We start from the raw sequence: 19,878 nt of genomic DNA on the forward strand, positions 1-19,878 counted from the left end.
GAGTAATGAAGCTCAGAAAGTAGAAGGTGTTAATCTGTATGTGTGGATGAATTGCAGCCAGTTATTTCTAAAATCATACAGTGTGCTTTCTGTGATCCTAAAATTAATACAAATTTCATAGCATTTCAAAATGCCAATTAGAGATGCTTCAATCAGTAAATTATTAGAATTGGACTAATTTCCTTTGATTTTGCCCTGATCAGTGATTAGCGGGTCAAATTGACATTATTTCATTTGACATTTAATTTAAAAAAAAAATTGAATTAAATCAAACTGAGATCTCACACTGCATCCACCTTCAAACTATGTTGGTGCACTCTTTGAGGGGTTAAATAAAAATCAAAGGATGTAGATGGGGTAGGTCAACATGACTCAAAATAAAATCTCTTGAAATCCAATTTCTGGTTTTCAAGAGGGTTTTTTTTTTTTTCCTCCCGTTTTTTTTTCTTAGGAAGAAATTACAAATGGCAGAAAATATTTTCTAAAACTTTCAGCAATTTTTATTTTTCAGTCCAAATAAATACAAGCTCAGTTTGTACCTAAACCACCCCATGTTAATTTTAAAATGAACATCTTCTGTTTTTATTAAATTTGTTGTTTTTAAATAAGCAAACATGACAGCATAAAAGCTTTTGCATTTTTAGTTAAAGGCATCATACGGTGGTTTGGGCATCATCTCTATGCCCAAATTTGAAATATTCCCAACTGTATAGCGCAGTTTTTATCCTTGTAGACGATATTTGCAGGATATTAGAAAAACGTAACATGCAATATCAGTGAGTCCTGCGATAATTAAAAAAAATTAATGATATAAAACTATATTGATAAATTTGCAACGTATTGCGTAGCTCTGTCCCACATAGTGTTTGTGCTCCAAACACTGAGTTTGCGCCAAACGCCACTTTGCTTTTGTTTCCACTTGGGGGCGCTGTTTCCTCTGAGCGCTTCCTTCCACAACAAGGTCGCTGACACAAAGGGCAAAGCCACCACATCTCGCTCATCTGCAGAGAACATAAACCGGGCAGGGTGAACACGCTCTGCTCCAACAGCTTTTCAAAGCTGCCTTTGTGTGTTTTGAGTGGACCTGATGTCCAGAAACGCATTATCTGTTGTTTTGGAGGGTTTTCGCCTGTGTAGACCCCTATTTTCTCTGTCTCTCTCTCTCTCTCCCCAGCATCCACCGGGCGGTAAGGAGAACTAGGCCGCTTAAAGATAGCTCCCGGCAGCCTCAATGCCACCTCCCAAAATATATCTGCTCATGAGAGTCATCATCTCTCTTCCTCCCTCCCCCTCTTCCTCATCCTTCTTTTATTCTATCTCCTTTTGGACAGAAAGCAAGAATCCACATTGGAACTTTGTTAATCGATATTCAGCATGATCAGTTTTTTTTTGTGTGCTTTTTTAAAAATGAAAATATATTCTAGAAGCTGGAGTTTGACTTTGATTGTTCCTCAACGGAGAGACGACATCAAGACTGAATTCATTAAGATTAGTGCGGTTTTAGGAGAAAGCTGTAAGAATTTTTGGACTCATCCTTTAAATAGGAAATCTGTGTTGGAGGACTCATCTTTTTTTTTTTTCAATTTGTTGTCCAAAACTTATGAATTTACAAAATGACCTTTGTGGTTGTTTTTTTTTAAATTATCATTTCTTTAGATTCATATTTAATGCAGTACCAGTAAAATGCACTTAAAAGGAATCTAAAATCCCCTTTTATAAGAAAGTGTTTACAGTTCACCAACCAAGAAACAAAAGCCATATATGAAATTGATGACTAAAAAGCTGAATGCACCGTCTCAAATGAGCTCAATATTTTTCCTGCTGCCTGGATGGCTGCGCAGGGACCAAGACTGTAACCCCCCGCCCGGCCCTCCCTCTCCCATTGGCCCACATCCACAGAGAATGAGGACAATAGTTTGGCTCAGAGACATGTGTGCCTAATGTAGTCCTTTTATGTGGGAAAGTGGGACTGTATGGAAGTGGAAGTGAAAGGGGATCATTGCATTGCTGTTTTCCTTCCTTCGCGTGTCGCCCAGATCTCGCTGACTTCTGCATTGATGACTCTTTCAAACGCTATTCAGAAAAAAAAAAGAAGTTTATGGGCGGGGAAAAACTCTGTGTGCTCTGGAAAAGTGTGGAAATGTTTACATTTTCAGATATTCTTTGGGAATCCATCCATCTATTTTAGTCCATTTTTAAAGTACAAATAGAAAAGACCTGACAATAACGAGAATTTGAGAAAAGTATGGATTTGGAAGGTTTTTGAGTGCATAGTAACTGGATTTTGTTTTGATGGTAAAAGCTAAAAAAAATGCAACACCGTTATAGTTGTAACAATGAAACCCTTTAACTTCTGTCCAAAAGTAGGCCTTCTCCTTCTACCAGGACCTTGTTTACTGCCATCATTTTTGCAATAATTTGTGGTAATATTGTGATAGCAATAAAGTGACAATAAGAACTATGTATCACTTCTTCTTTTGATATTTGTGTGGCTGTGGCTAAATGACATGGCAATCATAAATAACCCCACAAACACAAATATTGCTCTTGAAACGCATACCCATTGTTATGGGTATGTGTGTGTGTATATATATATATATATATATATATATATATATATATATATATTAATGCTGTCATTGAACAAACAGAAAAAATAGTAAGACTAATAACCCTGAACATAAGCACAGTTATGAGTTTTTTTTGTGTGAAAACATGGTTAATTGGTATTTATCGTGACAATAAATCAACAATTTTTTTTCTTATAAGAAATGTATCACGATAAATTATAAACGATACAATAATTGCCAAGCCCTACTTTATTTTAACAATTTTAATTTTGCATAGTGACAATCATTTTCTGCACATCGCAAAAATGTTTTAAATTCGCGTCTGAAATTAATGCCTTAAAATGTCTCTAACCTAAAAAACGTGGTTTATCTCTGGCAAGACTTTACTGTCAGGCAAACCTTTGAGTGCCATGCTAATGCTAACACCTTCATTGTTGTACCCTCGCTACCTAGCCAGCTAGCTTTTTTACCTCTATAAAAGGCATAAAGCCGGGTTCACAATTTTTACTATGCTTCATTGTAATACAGCAAGTTCCCCCAACCACCCTTCATATTAATAATTTGTTAAATTTTATTCAAGGTGGCGTTAAAAAGGTCTTTAAAAGACTCGCTGTAACCCACATATCGCTCCTGAATTCTGTATCATGATCTGTATCATCCCATCCAGCACCCCCGTTTTGCATATTTCAGTTGCACATTCACATGCATACATGTACGAGCTGTGCGCATACCTCTACACATTATCGAGGTCAGACTGATAGACGGAGGACCCCCCTCCACCCCTTCCCTCTTCACCGCACACCCTCTGGCTACCTCTCTGCGAGCTGTTCAGTCATGTAGAAGCAGACCCATCTGCCCCAAGAGATGGTGAGAATACAGAGGCAGACAGAAGACACACACACACACACACACACACGCATGCATGTGCACAAATGCAAAGCAGGCATTGGTGGAAGTGAGGAGAGAGGATGCCAGAACAAGAGAAGCATGATGGGGGGGGCAGTGAAGCAGATTTGTGCAGCGTTGCCCCGAGATACAGGATGTCGTAATAAGGCAATCGGAAGAGAGAGAGTGGACGAGAGAGAGAGAAAGAAACTAAGCAAAATGGAAACGGGGGAGGAGTTTGAAGCCTCAAGAAGAAAAACATGAGTTTTCCTGTCTGTCACAAGCGGACACCCCTCCGCCCGAGCAGAGAGTGGGACGCTCCGCCTCGCTCTGGGCTCTGTTGTTGTGCAGAGCTGCATGCACAGGGCCTGACAGAGCCGAGCCTGACAGGAAGACGAGGAAGACCTCAAGACAGAGACATGCTGCGGACCGAGAGCCGGGAAGCTGTGTCATCATTCTGTCCGACCAGCACCACCGCGGAGGAGAGAGACGAGGCCAAGGCGGCGGAGAGGACGGGCAGCATCAGTGAAAGCAGGAGAAAGTGAGGGGGAGAGGAGAGACAAGGTGAAGGAGGAGAAGGGAGGAAGGAAAGGGAGGGAGGAAGGAGGCTGGAGCACGAGGAGGGGCGCCTGACTGACTGACTGACAGACATTGCTGCTGCTGCTGCTTTCAGCTCTAAGCACACACAAGCGGAGGCAGACCCAGACAAAACCGGGTTCCGTCCTCCATCTCTTCCTCCTCCTTCTTCTTAAAGCAAGAGGATATAGAGAAGGACGACGACGAAGAGGAGGAGGAGAAGGAGGGGAGGCAGTAACCCTCTCCTCTGCTGCACTCAGACACACACAGCAGAGACAGAGGCAGAGAGGAGGACAGCAGAACAAGGAAAGAAAACCCCGTAAAGGACAGGAACGGGAACGCGGCTTTGTGCTCTTCATTTCGCCGTCTCCTGTGGTCGCTCGGCCGGAGAGCGGCTAACAGGCACCGCTCATGTCCGTGAACTCGGAGAAATCCTCGTCCCCTGAAAGGTAACACCTCTCTGCTGATGCTTATCGTTTCACTCATTCCCCCCCCCCTGCCTGTCTTAAATGATTGTTTTTAGTAATTTTTTCTATTTTTGGTGTTCTCAAATTTACCGCCGACTCTTTTTTTTTTCCTTTCTCTTTCTGTCTGTGCTGGTTTCTTCCATTGTTCGAGAAACAACACCGAGACAGAATAATACAGCCGTTCGACATAATCTAACAGTATAATCCCATTTACACATCTCCCAGGCTCTGACGATAACAAACAATGCACAGACAAATATATAAATATATATATAAATGGTGTCTATGATGGTGGTGCACAGAGCTTACACAGCACAGAGTGTCAACACACGTCAACATCAGCTCAGGCAGCAGCAGCAGCAATGCAAGACAACAGCTCACTACATGACGCACCAGAATGCATGCTGTTTCTGATCAGCACATATCAGCTTTAAAACGCTTCGGCCGATCAGATGAGGTATGTTCATATGATAAAAGAGCCAATCTTGATGTAGCATGCTCTCACAAGGCCTGCCGTCTGTCTCCTCAACCAGCCCAACACGCATCATGACCATGCATAAGCCAGAATGAGATTCCAATGGTGTGAAAGAAAAATTAATAATATTATCACCATTTCACCAGGATTTACTCACAGCATCAAACGGCTTCAAATCAGCAAATATTTCCACTGCTGCTTAAATAATAACACATATTCTAGTTTGAATAATGTCAATTATACAATTTGTTTTTACTTTGATTTTAATACATGGCCAAAGGCAAAGTTTTAACTTTAAGGGACGGGCAATATGGCCTTAAAATGTCCATTTTTTGGTATTTATGGTGGTATCTGTGGTAGTGGTTTTAGAGAGTTTAGAATCAGAGAGTCTTTATCCAGTTGGTTCCCTCAATACTGGAGTTTGACCAAGTAGTGCAAGCGTGCTGCTTGCAATCATTTCTATGTGAGAATTACATATGGTTGGCCTCATAGCGTAATTGCCTAAGACATATTTTGGCCAAATTGAGATAAATGCATAATATTGATCTCCTTACACTGCTACATCACCCTGTTGTCTATATCCTCAGCATGTCAGAACACTGGTTATAGTCTAAGATCAGTATTTTTCTATATATTTTTATTTGTTTCCATATCTTGTTCCTGCTTTTTCTTGTTTTCTAACTAAAAACGTTGAAATATAACTTAGGCAATTATCCTAACGATATCTATTGATGCTCTCATGGAAACAATTGCAAAAACAGTGCAAACTGCAGAGGTCACAATCTCATGCACACTGTCAGTTTCTTTTGTTTGCAAATATCAATAACTATAGTTTCATTATTACGGTATAGAAATGTTCAAATCAGAAAGAAAAAAAGCAGCAAATATGGCTTAAAATTTCTTTTAGGTCCTATTTGACACACATAGCATTTTAAGGTAACATAGTTACTTTATTCTATAAAATGACAATGTGTCTAGAAAACATAATGCTGTCCTTTTAAGATTTTGTCAATTTGTCTGATTGTTGGTAGTGATCAGAGTTAATCAGAATTAATACCCTGCTTTTAAAAACGCTCCAATATTAAGGTATCTATTATTAGTAGTTGTTGTAGGTAGTTGATTAGTCAAGCTATCTGCTCAGGTAGCCATCTTGCAGTTCACTACTTATCATGAACTGTGACTTGTAGTTTGCTGGCCTGGCCATTGCCTTCCTACGCAATGCCACTCTATTCTAATCTCTCTTCACTGCTCTATCTAGGATTTCTCCCATTGAGGTGGATTTCTCCAGTAGAATTTCAACCGGGCCGACCTGCTACAAAGCGAAGTGTAGAGCAAAGGTCTGGTTTGCATCAGGCTAGTAGCTTGAACAATTGTAGTGACGGATCCACACCATGAAGTCTGTGTTTCTGAGAATGTTTCCAAAGAGGTTGATTTTGTTTTTCTTGAGAGAGAAAAGTATAGTCGCCTTGTTTTAGCCAGCTGATGGAAAGTTTACAGTGAAACATGGGACAGGTCCAGTGGTATGTTTTCAGCGTTTTTGACGTGTCAAATGTGCGTTAAAGATGACGACCGATACCAATCGATTGATTAATGACGTTGCTGACTCAGCGAATGTTAGCCTAAGTATGTCGAGATAGAGACTGGATACGATTGAGAAGAAGCTACTCATCCGAGTCTGATAGCTAAATAAAGATCATTGTCCTCTTGAAAAATTTGGATTCACTCATGCAGCCCCAAGTTATCAAAGTCAGGTTGTGCACACATCCTTAAAAAGTCTTAAATTCATGTATCTAATATTAAGGCGTTAAAATGTCTTGCATTAATTTAAAAATATTTACTTTGACTTTAGTTAATCGATGAACTTCAGTTTATGTTGTAGAGGCAGTGCTAGCTAACTAGCTAGCTTTTTAGCGTCTATCATGAGTAAGTGTAAATTTACCGCCGGTTGGCTGGACGACGTTCTGTCCTGATGCAGGTCTTCAAAGCCTTAAGTTTGAGTTTGCGAAACCTGCAGAAACCCTGAAAGAGTTTTTCTTTCATTTTACAAGCAGATCATTATATATATAAAAAAGATGCCCCATCAACATTGCTTAGCACATCTGCAGAAGATTTCTATTTGCTCATCTTCTTGAGTCAGTGGATCTGAAAAAACGAGCATGAAATATATGGTGTGTGCAGAGTTTCCTGACTTAATTCAACAGGAACCCCTGTTCATTCAGATTTAATCAGGCCAACCTCCACGTTCCTAAATCGGTGTGCGGAAGGAGCTTGATTTGACGGGTGCCGGAGGGCGAGGACTCGGCAGACCGGATGACTCAAGTAGCCGCTGATGCTGATGCTGCGCCGCGTTTTTACGACCTGAAAGTGCCTCTCCCGTCCACACACCCCTGTGCCAAAGACCCCCAGATTGGCACGCTTCAGCACATACTGCAGTGGGTGCGCAGAAACGCCAAAAGTAAATGGGCACTAACGATATCAAATATGATTACACGGACAGTTGGGTGCAGAGGAGAGTGGTACTATGAAGCAGAGTTTAATGTGGCAGTGGCACATGCGTCCCATAAAACAACTGTGTGTGGAGGGTTGGGACAAAGAAAACAGGATCTCTAATCCTCGGCTCTTGCATGTCGGTTGTGTGTCAGTTTCTTTGTGGTAATATTTATGGATTTCATCACTCAGCTTGCTTAATCTGTCACCTATTGTCTGGCTTAGCGCGATCTGTAATTAAGAATACCGTCGCATGGCAGGTAACAACTAAAGGAGCCACCTCTGCCCCCAGTTTTTAACTCCAGCTGCACCTCAAATGACCCCTATAGTTAGTTTGCATTCGGACAGTCTCTTAGAAAATGTGTGTTTATGTACATCTCAGAATTTGTGTTTAAATGTGTAATTATATCCTAGTTAGTTATAAAGTTTTGGTTTGATGAGAGAACTCCCAGTATGTTTACGTTTGGCAAAAGACGTTTTACAAAGAAATAATTAATGAAGTTTCGAATCGCCTTTCGAAAAACTAAAACGGAAATGAGCTGTAATCGTTTAGGCAATGTAAATATGATACTTTATAAGAAAACCATCTTTCTTGCTTCTGTGATTTGAAAATGTATGTGTTTTTTTGAACTTGTTCACATTTTGTTATGTTATGCACACAAACTTGGATCTATTTTGCAAGGATTTTATGTGATAGACCAAAATCTTCAGTGCAGAAATTTATATTTTGCTAGTGGAGCTAATTAATGGTGGCTGGATAAACAACAGTGGAAACAAGATGCCTTAAAAAATAAAATCAGTTTATATTTAGGTTTTTTCACTTCACAATTACTTGGGAAAATCTACAAAGTGTGGTGTGCATTTGTATCGTGCAAAATGTACTCTGCTACCCTTAAATAAAATCTAGATCAACAAATTGCCTTGAGAGGTCGGTGCATATTAGGGCAGAAATGATTGATCAGACTAATCTTGATGCATTGATTATTGAAATGATTGTCAACTTATTTAGCAATTAATTCATAATTAATGGGGGAATACAGACAAAAAAAGCCTTTTGCTGAAAGAACAACATATTCAGAGCAATAATGAAGCCAAAGCTGTGCAAAAAATACATGCGATTTGTTTTTAAGGTGGAAACAAACTTAAGTTCTGAGTAGAACATATTTACAAATTGTCACGTTGCATAGTTTTAACTTTATCCAGTTGAAATTATGTACAAAAAAAAAGACTCCTATTAAGCACATTTTGCTGTCCAAACTTGGTTAATCCGACAAATAATCAACAGATTAGTCCTTGAGCTTTTGAGCTTTTCACTTTTGCCTAAAACAGGCTCAAGTGGTTAAATGAAAAATCTTCAGAATGTGCCAATTTTTTAAATTTGATTAATCCACCAAATAATCTATTAAAGAAAATAATCATTAGTTGCAGCCCCCATACATATTCTCTTTCCTCTTTGTAATTTTTTGAGCTACTTGTGTTTGTCTCATAAAATAAATAAAAAAAAAAAACATTGAAGTTTTGGGTTGTATTGTGACAAAATGTGGGCAATTTTAATCGGTAGGCATATTTTTTACAAGGTGCTATATGATGGAAAAACACTTGCTGCTGGAATGTTATGTAGAAAAAAAATTACATTTTCCCCTCATTCTAGGTTTGGCAGAATTTGGGTAGGTTAATTATGACAAATATCAGCTATATTTTAACATTTAATCCTAAATCATTGTGTCTTTGTTCTGTTTTCTGTGGCTTTCCGCTCTGAAAATGAAATGGTTCTAAGCTCTGTCTGCGTAGCACCATCTGAAACCTGGACGGCGCACACACACACAAGCAGACACAAACAGATCCATGCCCGGTTCAGCAGAGCTTCGTTTGTGCTGAGGCATGTTTGTCCACAATACAATGATGTGTGTGAGACTGTCTGCATGCGTGTGTGTGTTAAACCAAATGGATGGGCAAGTTGGGCCCGAAAAGGGCAAGATGTGGCGCAGAGACAAATGCCTTTCAAGCGATCACATTAGGAAGACGATCCTTGTTGTGTAACCCGGCACTCGAAGCATGCCGAAGACGGATGGAGGACAAGGTGCGTGTGTGTGTGTTTGTTTGTGTGTGTGTGAAGGGAATTTTGAAGTGCTCGGCGTAAGCTGCTTTTTTTGACATGCATGTCATTTTAGATTATAACCTCTGCTCCTTGATGGAGGGTTTATGGCCTTTGAAGAGTCTTGGACTAAGAATTAAAAGAGCATCTTGGTGAACATCGAAGGTCAAAAGTTTACAGGTTTTGCTGCAAAGCGAGGGTGCAGCTCTCGTAGTGTTGTTGATGGATTGAGAAAGAGCGCTTAATGCTGTTGATCTGGTGACATTGTGCTCTTAAGCAGCGTGTTTGTACTTTCTGGTGCTTATATTTGGAAATATGATGGGATGTAGTCTATACATCTGATGTGGTTTCAGAATACCGGTGTACAGTACCTTGAAAATATGTTAATAGCCCTGGTGTTTGTTTTTTAGCACTCTTTTAAAATTAGGAATCAATGTAATAGTGCAACAGAAAGTGAATATTTGTGAATTGAAAATAAAAAAACGCAAAATGTCTTATTCTGAATTAGTTTTGTTTTACCCACAAAGTAATAAATTAAAGTTTAAATATTTTAATAAAGCACCATTGAAAATACATGAATAGTTTTTGATTCATCACCATCTCTAATTTTCAGCTACTCATGTTCAATAAAAAAAAAAAACAAATCTGACAGCATTATTGGGAATGTAATTTTTATTATTTTCTCAATTGTTTGTTCCACGAGAGCGTCAATAAATATCAGTAAATAAAAAATTGGGTGGCGTCCTGAAGAAGCCATTTCAAATGTAAATGTTTTTCAGAAACAGTATCTATTTTTGAGACAAGCTTGTCATTTTAAGAAGTTATAAATGTTTTTATCATAATTTTTATCGTGTTCACAATAGTTCCATAAAAAATACTCCACCGCTCACACAGAAGAGAAACCCCTTCAAGAGCATTGCTAGCTAGCTTGTAGCTAGTTTTAGCTAGCTTGTTGCTAGCATCCAGTCTGTGTCCTCTCTGACCTCCATCTCCCACACCATGCCCTCAACAACCCATCCCCACATCTGAGTGGAAGCAGAAGACCATCTTTACCTTCTCTCCTGCTTTCTTGTTTCATTTTTTCCCCTCTCAACTCTGGGTTTGGTGAAAAGAATGACAACACCGTTAGCATTCCACCTCCTCTCCCCCCTCTTAGGGCTTTCAGTGAGATAGCAGCGGTAAATAAAAGCATCTGTGTGTGTTTGTGTCGTCAAATCTGCTCTGAAGTCTCCCGTCTTTCCAAGCCAGTCTAACCTGACCGAATAACTTTGTCACTGCAGAGTAATTCTGTGAATTTCCACTCTACCTGTTGATTTCCTATGGGGTTAATCAGTGATAGGAATCACCCAGTTGGTGGCAACTAGACACCATGTAAGCAACACAGCTGTTGCCATGGCGATACCTCCGAGGTGCGTTCAAGTGATTGGTATTTGGGCACCTGATCTGCAGTGTGTCGCCCTCCCTCGTTGGGGTGTTGGTGACAACGAGGTCAAAGGTCACACTCGAATCATTGGGTGTGAAAAATGGATTAAAAAAAATCGGCACAGTCCAATTAAGAAGAGTTATTAGTTACTGTTCACTGTTTATTCTGCCTTTTCAAGGTTCTGGCAGAGGGATTATATAAAGCAAAATGTGTTTTATACAAAGGAACAGGATGAAAAAACCTTTTCTGCTCTACATTTGGTGTCCAGTCCGTAGACTCAATAGGTTTGCAGCATTTTATGTATTTCAGGAATATTAAACCACTCGCTCTCTCCTCGTCTCAGCTTTTCTATTCCTGTTGATATATTTGGTTTTGTTTAATTTTTCATAATAGTTCTGACATTGGTAAAGCTAATAGTTTATGTGGCATAGTTCAAGTGTAAACATGTAGTATTATAATAATAATGTTACAACAATAACAAACTTTAATTTGTGTGTTTTCTTGCATCCTGATATGATTGAACTGATTTATCCACTGTATGTTTTAAGCACCATACAGATGCAGTCATACACTCATCAGACGTGAATGTATTCATTTTCAGCAGGCTTGAAACGGAGACCATCCTAAAAACTTTGTTAGCTTCAGAAAACCAAGTTTGTTTGGACTCGGTTTCACTTTAGGACGCCGAATAGAGTCCAAGTTTCAACCACCCAACACCCTTTCCATCCATGTTGGCATAAAACTTCTTTTATAACAACATGTTAAACTATTCACTGGTGTTTTGTTGTGTTCCAGTTTATAATAGTCTTGGTTATGTTTGAGGTTTTCCTTGACTGCCTTAACCACTTTCCTTTAATCGGAGTGGGATACTTGGAGTCAGCATCTTATCAAAGCTTGTAGAGCTGGGTGATATCAATCAATATCGTGATATATAGAGCAGTTAACATCGATAACAGTAAATAAAAGATAACACTAACCCTCCAGTTCCCCTGGAAAAATATCTTGACATCCAACTTCCTTGCTGAACCCTGAATGTTGCCAAACAAGTAATGCATTTCTTTGGAAGTGAGCTGCTCTTCTTCCTCCTCCACCAGTTCTACCGCCACCGCTTCAACAATGAAACGATTTGAAATTTCCTCCACTTTCTCATCCTCACCATAGCTTTCACTATTTAATCTTGCATATGTGAAGGGGAAAATCCACACCAACCCCTAAAATATGCCACCAATCAAATAATTATTCAAATGAGTGTATGTAAACTTGAAAGCTGTGCAGCTCCAGCTTAAAATACATATTCTGAAGGAGAAAATATCTATCATCTTTGATTCTCTATTCTTCTATTTCAACTCCTCTGATGCGGCGTAGGTATTTAGCATGCAGCTAGGGCCTTTCTCTCTCATTAGTTCACATCTATCTGCTATCAGCACATTAGTGTTCCTTGAATGGGCTTTCCACTGTAAGACATACTCGGCAGAAACGGAAAAATTGAGAGAGAGCGAGTGAGCAGGGATGAAGGAAATCTTTCTGGGATGGGAAAAGGGGAACATGGCACAGCGATCGGCCTGGAAGAGGTTTGGTCCCACTGAGGAATTATTAAGAGATGGGCGATAAATTGGGAAGAGGAAATATGTAAGGCCCACATAGAGAGTGGAGAAAAGGAAAGGAGAAACCTCTGGAGAAACAATAGACGGAGATAAAACTCGGAAGAGGGAACAGGAAAACAAGGCAAAGACGAAGAGAACGAGGGAAGATGGAGGGAGAAGATAGATGGCCCTCTGCAGACCTGCGCAGTGTGGTGGGTAACGCGAGGTCAGCGGTGGACCGGCCAGAACCGATGCTGCAGCAGCGAGGCTGTGGAATGATAATGGCCTGTTTATGTTTGTGGAGAGCCATTTGTTTGCTTGCGTGGCTTTGCATATGCCTGTGTGTAAAAAGATAACCTATTCTCACGGAAGACACCTCTACACTAACAAACAATACAGAAGCATGTACAGCTGTGATTTCAAACACTAAGCCTTTACTTGGCCCAGTAGGACCAGGTATCCCGCCGTTTGCTGCCCAACTGGGCGTTGCATTCATCTGTTGTATCTGAAAACCCTGTTAGACTGATAAATCTCTTCCTGCAGTATGCTCCAAAGTGTGTGTGTGTGTGTGTGTGTGTGTGTGATGTATTTTCTCCCACATTAGCTCAGAGTGGGTGGGGTTTCCTCAGCTTTGATTGTGCCAGCTCAACATGCTCTCTCACACCAATTCCTCGTGTTTGACAGCCGTGACGTGGCAGAAGCGGATGCTTGTGTGTGGCATTTGTGATATTTAACTCGGTGTTCTTTGCTAATATCCGAACATCAAATAAGTTCAGCTTTAATCTTCTACAAGAAGTATATTCTTAGTTTTTAATAGCGGTTTCCGATCTCTGGTTTTTCAAACTCTCAGAGAATTATCTTTAAGAGAATCCCAACACGGCCTTTCCCTGTACATGAAACCAAAACCTGCTTCTTCTGAATGGCTGACGGGGTGTTCCTCAAAAATGCTAGGTTTTACGGTTTCATGTCATTACCAGAAATAAGCTTATCATTATTTCTAAAATGCTATTCCAGGGCATTTTTGTTACTTAACTGCAGTTGTTGGTAACTTCATAGTTGTACACAAAGCACTCCTACTACTATTAACAGTCGTATTTGTCTGAGGAATTTCTTCTTGGTTTTGGAGCAACAAGCTCTTCTGACATTTACACAGTTTCTTACTAACTACATGCATATTCATTTGCAAGTCTGATCTGAGAGTAACTAATTTCGAAACACTGATGTAATTCTGTGCCACTGTCTGTGCAGCTCGACTTTTTTCCAGAAGAATAAAGAAATGCGACTGATGGATTGTAGCAGCTTCTTCACAGCTGATATATGGACCGATGTCTGCAGTCCGGTCAGCTTATTTGTCACAGAACAGCGTAGTTTTAGATCCTGTTATGCTTTTTTTCTATACTGTTGTGGCTCAGAGGTTTGTTTACTTGCAGCAGCTTCTGATTCCTAGATTTAACTTTAGTGAGTACGTGCAAACTGAGAATAAACATCCTGCTTTTGACATTATGAATCGACTTATTTATGTTCTTGCAAGTGTACTTGTGTTTAAAAATACCCAAGTGCAGTTGCTGATTTGTAATACTAAATAAAGTGGTCATTCCATTCGGAAAACTGGAAGATTAATACCTAAACAACAACTATAAAGTCTTAACCCTTTCATGCATAGAGGTCACTACAGCGGACAGCTATCTAAAAGCCATTTTCTTTGCTTCTTGTGGATTTTTACAGACCACTGAAGTGGACACCACTTCACTATCAACTACTGGCTATCAGCTACAAATGCAAGAAATTATTTTTGTTAAATCCAATATGGCCGACAGACAAAAAAGCACGCCAACCGACCCGGTCCCTCCTTCTACTGTATACGACTCTTGCAGGTAAAAAAAAATATTGTGACATTAGACAACCCCTAAAGACCAATACTACTGATGTATTTTTCAAATAACTTTGTATTTGGAGAAAATTACAATTGATCACCTAGAAAAAAATAAAAATTTTTACAAAACTTTTTTTCCTACCTGTTTTTATGCTTTAAGAAAATAAAAAAATGGAAAAAATCCTGACACTAAGTATCATAATTCATGCATGAAAGGGTTAAAGAAAGGCAATCATGAAAAAAATAAAATAAATTAACAACGTTAAGCCTGGAGGGAGCACAAGTAAAACCTGGTGGCCCGCCAGGCTTATAATACACGGAGGGAAACCGTGCATGACTGTCTTGACATGCTAACAGCTTAATATCAGGGCAGCAGAGACAATATTTCGCCTCTGTTTAATTTTAAATCCTTCATGCAGGTGATGATGCCCATTAAAATACTCCTGGTAGCATTTCGGTGCTGAATGCTCGGCGCCTACTTCTATCTTTGCATCTTCAGTTGATAAAGCTGGATCCGCGTTGGTGTATGTAGCTCTGCTGAGATGGTGCGTTTAGCATGTGGGTGTCGCAGCTCCATGTGACCGCTGCTGGAATTTAGAGCTGGGTCCATCTTGTCCGTCCACTGCTGTGGACTGAACCGGAGAGCGGCAGCTGTGTTTTCTGCTCCGCCGTCTTCTTCTCTTCCCTGTCATATGGCGTTAAATTCAAGCTTGGACACCAAGAAGAGATGGGGGCTGGCTCTGTGTGTCCTTCGTCTGCGTCACAGGGCCCTCCGAATCAGGTAGACATCGAGCTGCCATCACTCCGTGTGGATTCTAGTTTTACCAGTCAGGACTTGCTTCAGTATTTATATAAAAGGGTTTCCCTGCATAGATTAATGCATTTCCTTTGTTTAAAGGCTGCAGCCATATTGAAGCTTATTAAAGGAATAACTTCCTAAATAATTGTGTAACTATTTGAGACTACCAAGGAAGATGTGCATTCGAGTGACACAAACTTTGCGTTGTCAGATTCGTATCTGTTTGGCAAACCAGGCTTGTTCTGTTTTACGATTTGTAGCCTTTCGGGATATTTGTGTTTCTAGTTATTTTAAAACTCAGACTGTAAGTTTAAGTATTCATTTTTCCATCCATCCATCCATCATTTAACATGTTTATCTTTGAGTACTGGTGCCTATCTCTGAGGTTAAGGGTCGAGAGGAGTGGTACACCCTGGTCAGATCGCCAGTCCGTCACAGGGCAACAATGTAAAATTTTTTTCATGTTGGGATTTAAAATTTGAGTATAAAATTTGGAATTTGCATCTCTAAGTTTAAACGATGCAGTTTAGAAATGTCATGGCAGGAAGGGTGTAATATTCACTGATAATTATGATGCATTCTGGTGTTTCCATTCAAAACATAAGAAACATATTTCTATAATTTCATTGCAAACTAAATTTATAGAATCTGTCCAGCAGAAACCTTTTTTTTTCTTCTTCTTCTCACTCCAAACTACTTTATCCCGGCAGCACATAGAACAGTTATATATAGATATGCTGTCACTGCTAACATCCACTTTCTGCAGCAGTGATTAGTAGGTATAACTTAGAGCCTGCTTATGAAAAGTAATAGAGAATCGCTTCACAGATCATAATTTTTCACCTTCAAAAATGACCTTAGTGCAATAAAGCCCCATAAGAGTGATGTCAATATTTTGTCAATGCAGTTACTAATTCTCTAATTAACAAATACAAGCATTCTTGTGTTTTAAAAAAAATCAGATGGAAACAGAAATTAAAAGATCCTCATTTCTTTGATATTTTAAATTTTTTTTTTTTTTGTTTGTTTTTTTTTTTTTACAAAACACACTTTCTAACATTAACCAGTGGAAACATTTTTGTGTCCCAGGTTGTCACGGAAGTGTCGCCATGTTTTTTTTTTTCTTTGCACCGGGCAACAATTTTTTACTGTTGGACTCTTAAAAAGTCACAAGTTTCTTCAGAGCACTGTTCAGTCTGCTTGCTGTAGTCCCTGGTAAACCTTTCATTACAGATTAAATCACAATTCACTTATTAGCTCATTAGTTGCTATAGACTCTTTTTACAGAAATGGATGCGACATCACAGTGCTTTGACCAAGTCATGTTAATTTATAATTAAAAAAAAAAGTATTCCCTCCGTAACAGGGAACGCCAGGTTTTTACCAGGTTCTAGGATTATTTTAAATCCCACCTGAAGTGGGATACACACAATATACTGCTTCCTCTTATTATTTATGAGATGAAGCCAATTGTCATTCAACTGTGAATACCGTGTACACTCATTTTTGTCCTCTCCAATAAAAAGCTGTTGAACAATACAGCTCTGACCCATAAGCTCTGGTCGCTGTGTGTCCAACAGGCTCTTCTGTTGAAATATCCCTTTATAAAAATGGTGTTGTAGAAACAAAAGTGTCCTGGGAAAAAAAGTTGGTCGCTTATGTGTTTACATTCACACCCCTTTTGCCTCTGCTTTGATAACTGCCAGTTATGCAAACACAATAAAACGGCAAATAAACAGGAAAAGAAATCAGATTTGAAAGATTTGTTTGCAGAAAAATCTGCTTCAAGCACCAAATGGGCAACTGAGCTAAACGGGTTTAACTCGAGTTTGCATATCAGCAATTATTTAATGTTTTGTTTTGTCTTTCATATGATATAAATTAAAAATACACAGCTAACTGCATTACAAAAAGAGGCACCGTGTAGGTGTTCATAATAGTGTTTTACATACTTGCACATGGCGTATGGCGGATGCCCTCAGTAGGTGTGGGCAGCTATAACAATGAAACGGCTTTGTAGCCGGATTGCTTCACTGCACTGAAATGTATACATTCAGAACATCGAGAACAAGAGCGCTGCAGAGAGAGGAGAGGACTGCACAGTGGAAAAGCACCGCTGATCCCAGCAGCAGTTTGTGTTTGGACACACTGCTGCTCTTCCCTTATTAGAGACGTAAATCCTGAACAGTAGCTTTGAGTATGTGACAGCTTGTATGTTTTCCATCTTTAATATTAGGTCTTTGTGGCAATTCACACTAGGATTGATTTTTTTTTTTTTTGCTGGATGTTGCGTTTGTGTGTTAGCATCACACCCGTGTGTGTGAACTGCAGCTAATAATGGATGCGCCATATAGCCGAGTCAATATAATGCAGTGAGTGGACTCGTATCCGCTGGCCTCTGGGGAGTTTTCCCAACAATCGATACAGCCTCTGTAAATTGGAGTGACAAACACCCAACTGACCAGCAGCCTCAAGGATAGTGGTCTGTTGGGTCTCCACTTCAAAGCAGTCCTGATCCGTCTTTAACCTTTGACCCCGATGTACCCAGTTGTAAAAGCAACACCTTCACATGGTGATTGCGCTTCATAAATATGGTAAAGTAAGAGCGTATGAGTAAAACTCCTTCTAGCTGCACAGCATCCAAAACCCAGAGTGAACATGCAAAAAACATCTAAACTAAAGCCAACAAAACGAACAACTCAGAACTAATGCAACACTGGCATGCTGCTACCATGAGGAGTGCAATTCTAGAAAGTTTATGTGGTTTAAGGAAAACTTATTGTACTTGTAAAGCCTTTCAAATGTTTTGTAAGACAACTTTAGAATAAAACTAGATAAACGTTGTCTTTAGACACGTTGCAACATGACATTACGAGCGCCAGTTCCCTGCTGGAGGGGAAAAAAACCTACTGCTGACAATAACTATCATTGGTTTTAGCTGTTGTCACCTTAATGTGGTAAATATTAAATGTATGCATGAAATATAAAGGAAAACAGGATGCAGTGCTTTGCTGCTAATTATCAACACCACAGAAACTAGATAACAAGGTCAGGAAAAAGTTTTAATTAAAAAAAAAAAATAGCAAGGGTGAGGGAAGTAAGTCAGTGAAGCTAGCTTGACTTTGACAACTTTAACATGTAGATGTGCTTCAGATTTCGGTGTCTTTTTGGTTAATTTCAAAAACAAAATAAAAATAAAAGGCGACCTACACACCAGCTCTGACCAATCATCAGTAGATCAGGTGTTTAAATTGGCTAATCAACCACCGCAATGTTCAGACGATCACTTATTAAAAATTACAAAATAAATATCAAGCCTGAAAACATGATAATGTACCGATCTGAGTGTTTGCATATTTTTTGGTGACGAATCCTGATACACTAGTGCCGTTGTTGTCAGTCAGTTGTTATGGCAACAAGTCTGTGCGTAGCATAGCCGACACAGAGTGAGGAAAAAAGAATGCGAGTGGTTTTGCTTGTGCTGTGGCGCACTGCTCTAAATTAATAATACCTACATCTCCACGTTTCATTTTGTTAACAGAATTGTTCCGTGGCAGCCGTGGGTAGCAAGTAAAAGAAGAGCTTAATTGCCCTCCAGTGTTGTTCGCATGCGCTAAATTTGCGGATGTAAACGATAACACGCAACATGTCTTTGTGAATTAGCTAAACCTTTGTTAGCTAATCAATTTGTTGTAATGAAAAGCAGATATTCTAAAATGTCTAAGTTTCTCCAGGTAGAATAAATATATGAAGTAGGAATAGTTGATCATTTAAAAAAAAATTCTATTTGAATATTGAATACAGATGCATGTGTTAGAAGTTGATCTGTAAGCTTCAGGCTGACCGTCTGCACTACTGCAACTTTTCTTTCTCCTGATGCCTTGGGAATGCATGGGTTGTTGTTGCCTTCTGTCACCGACAGTCTGTCCAAAGCCCGTAAGTACAGTATGTGGAATGGGAGGAATCCTGCTAAGCCACGCTGTGCAGCTTACAGACTGCGACGTGGGAGCACAGTGCCGCCTGTGACGTCAGGCTGCATCCTGAAAATAGCTGTGAGATCTTAGTTCTACAAGCAGACGGATCCTCTGGAGGAGCGGAGAGAATGACTCAGCTCGTCTTGGCTCACACGGCCAAGATGGAGAGAAAGGAAAGATTCACCGTGAATGAATCAGAGGTATAGATAGGCACCTCTGCCACATTGGAGATCCGGAGCTGAAGGACCGCCGCACTGGTCTAGGAACCCCACGCCTTGACGTGGGGAGCGGAGGACAGGGCTCTTGTTGCTAAGGAATACCTGTTACCTTGGTGATAATGAAAGATGTTTAAGGATGAGTCATCGAGTTTGAACTTGAGAACGATCAGCTGTTCTGCGTGGCTTGTCATCGGTCAGACATGTGTTAGTAATGCCCTGTGACTCTGGTTGTCATTAGCAAGAAGACGTCGTCCTTTCTGCATCTTCATGATGCAGAAAATTTTATACCAGAATAAACTGAAGGAAGATGATGTAAGACAGAGCAAGCTTTATGTACTTGCTGCTTTGTCTGTTGCATGGGGGAAAAAAAAAAAAAAAAAAAAAAAAAAAAACCCAAAGAAAAAAAAAGGGGAAAAAATTCCCTTTTTTGTTTTTTTTTTTTATTTTTTTACC

General features: G+C 39.7%; 1 protein-coding gene across 10 annotated transcripts in view; it reads left to right on the plus strand.

Moving 5' to 3' along the window:
• The window catches only part of srpk2 (SRSF protein kinase 2), a 70,300-nt gene that overhangs the window by 13,841 nt on the left and 36,581 nt on the right, over nucleotides 1-19,878 (plus strand). Inside the window, exon 1 of one of the 10 annotated variants that reach the window (XM_015017274.1) lies at nucleotides 3,725-4,480. The exons of 8 other annotated variants lie outside the window; for them this stretch is intronic. In XM_015017274.1, coding sequence (XP_014872760.1) covers nucleotides 4,443-4,480 — 38 coding nt within the window. In that variant the 5' untranslated portion in view covers nucleotides 3,725-4,442. Of the gene's footprint in view, nucleotides 1-3,724; nucleotides 4,481-15,111; nucleotides 15,216-19,878 lie in introns of those variants that run through there. One more of the 10 variants, XM_015017273.1, reaches the window with a different exon arrangement.

The sequence above is a fragment of the Poecilia latipinna genome, unplaced genomic scaffold (genome assembly GCF_001443285.1).
Source record: "Poecilia latipinna isolate Pla-1442-1.1 unplaced genomic scaffold, P_latipinna-1.0 Scaffold2122, whole genome shotgun sequence".
Taxonomy (NCBI): Eukaryota; Metazoa; Chordata; class Actinopteri; order Cyprinodontiformes; family Poeciliidae; genus Poecilia; species Poecilia latipinna.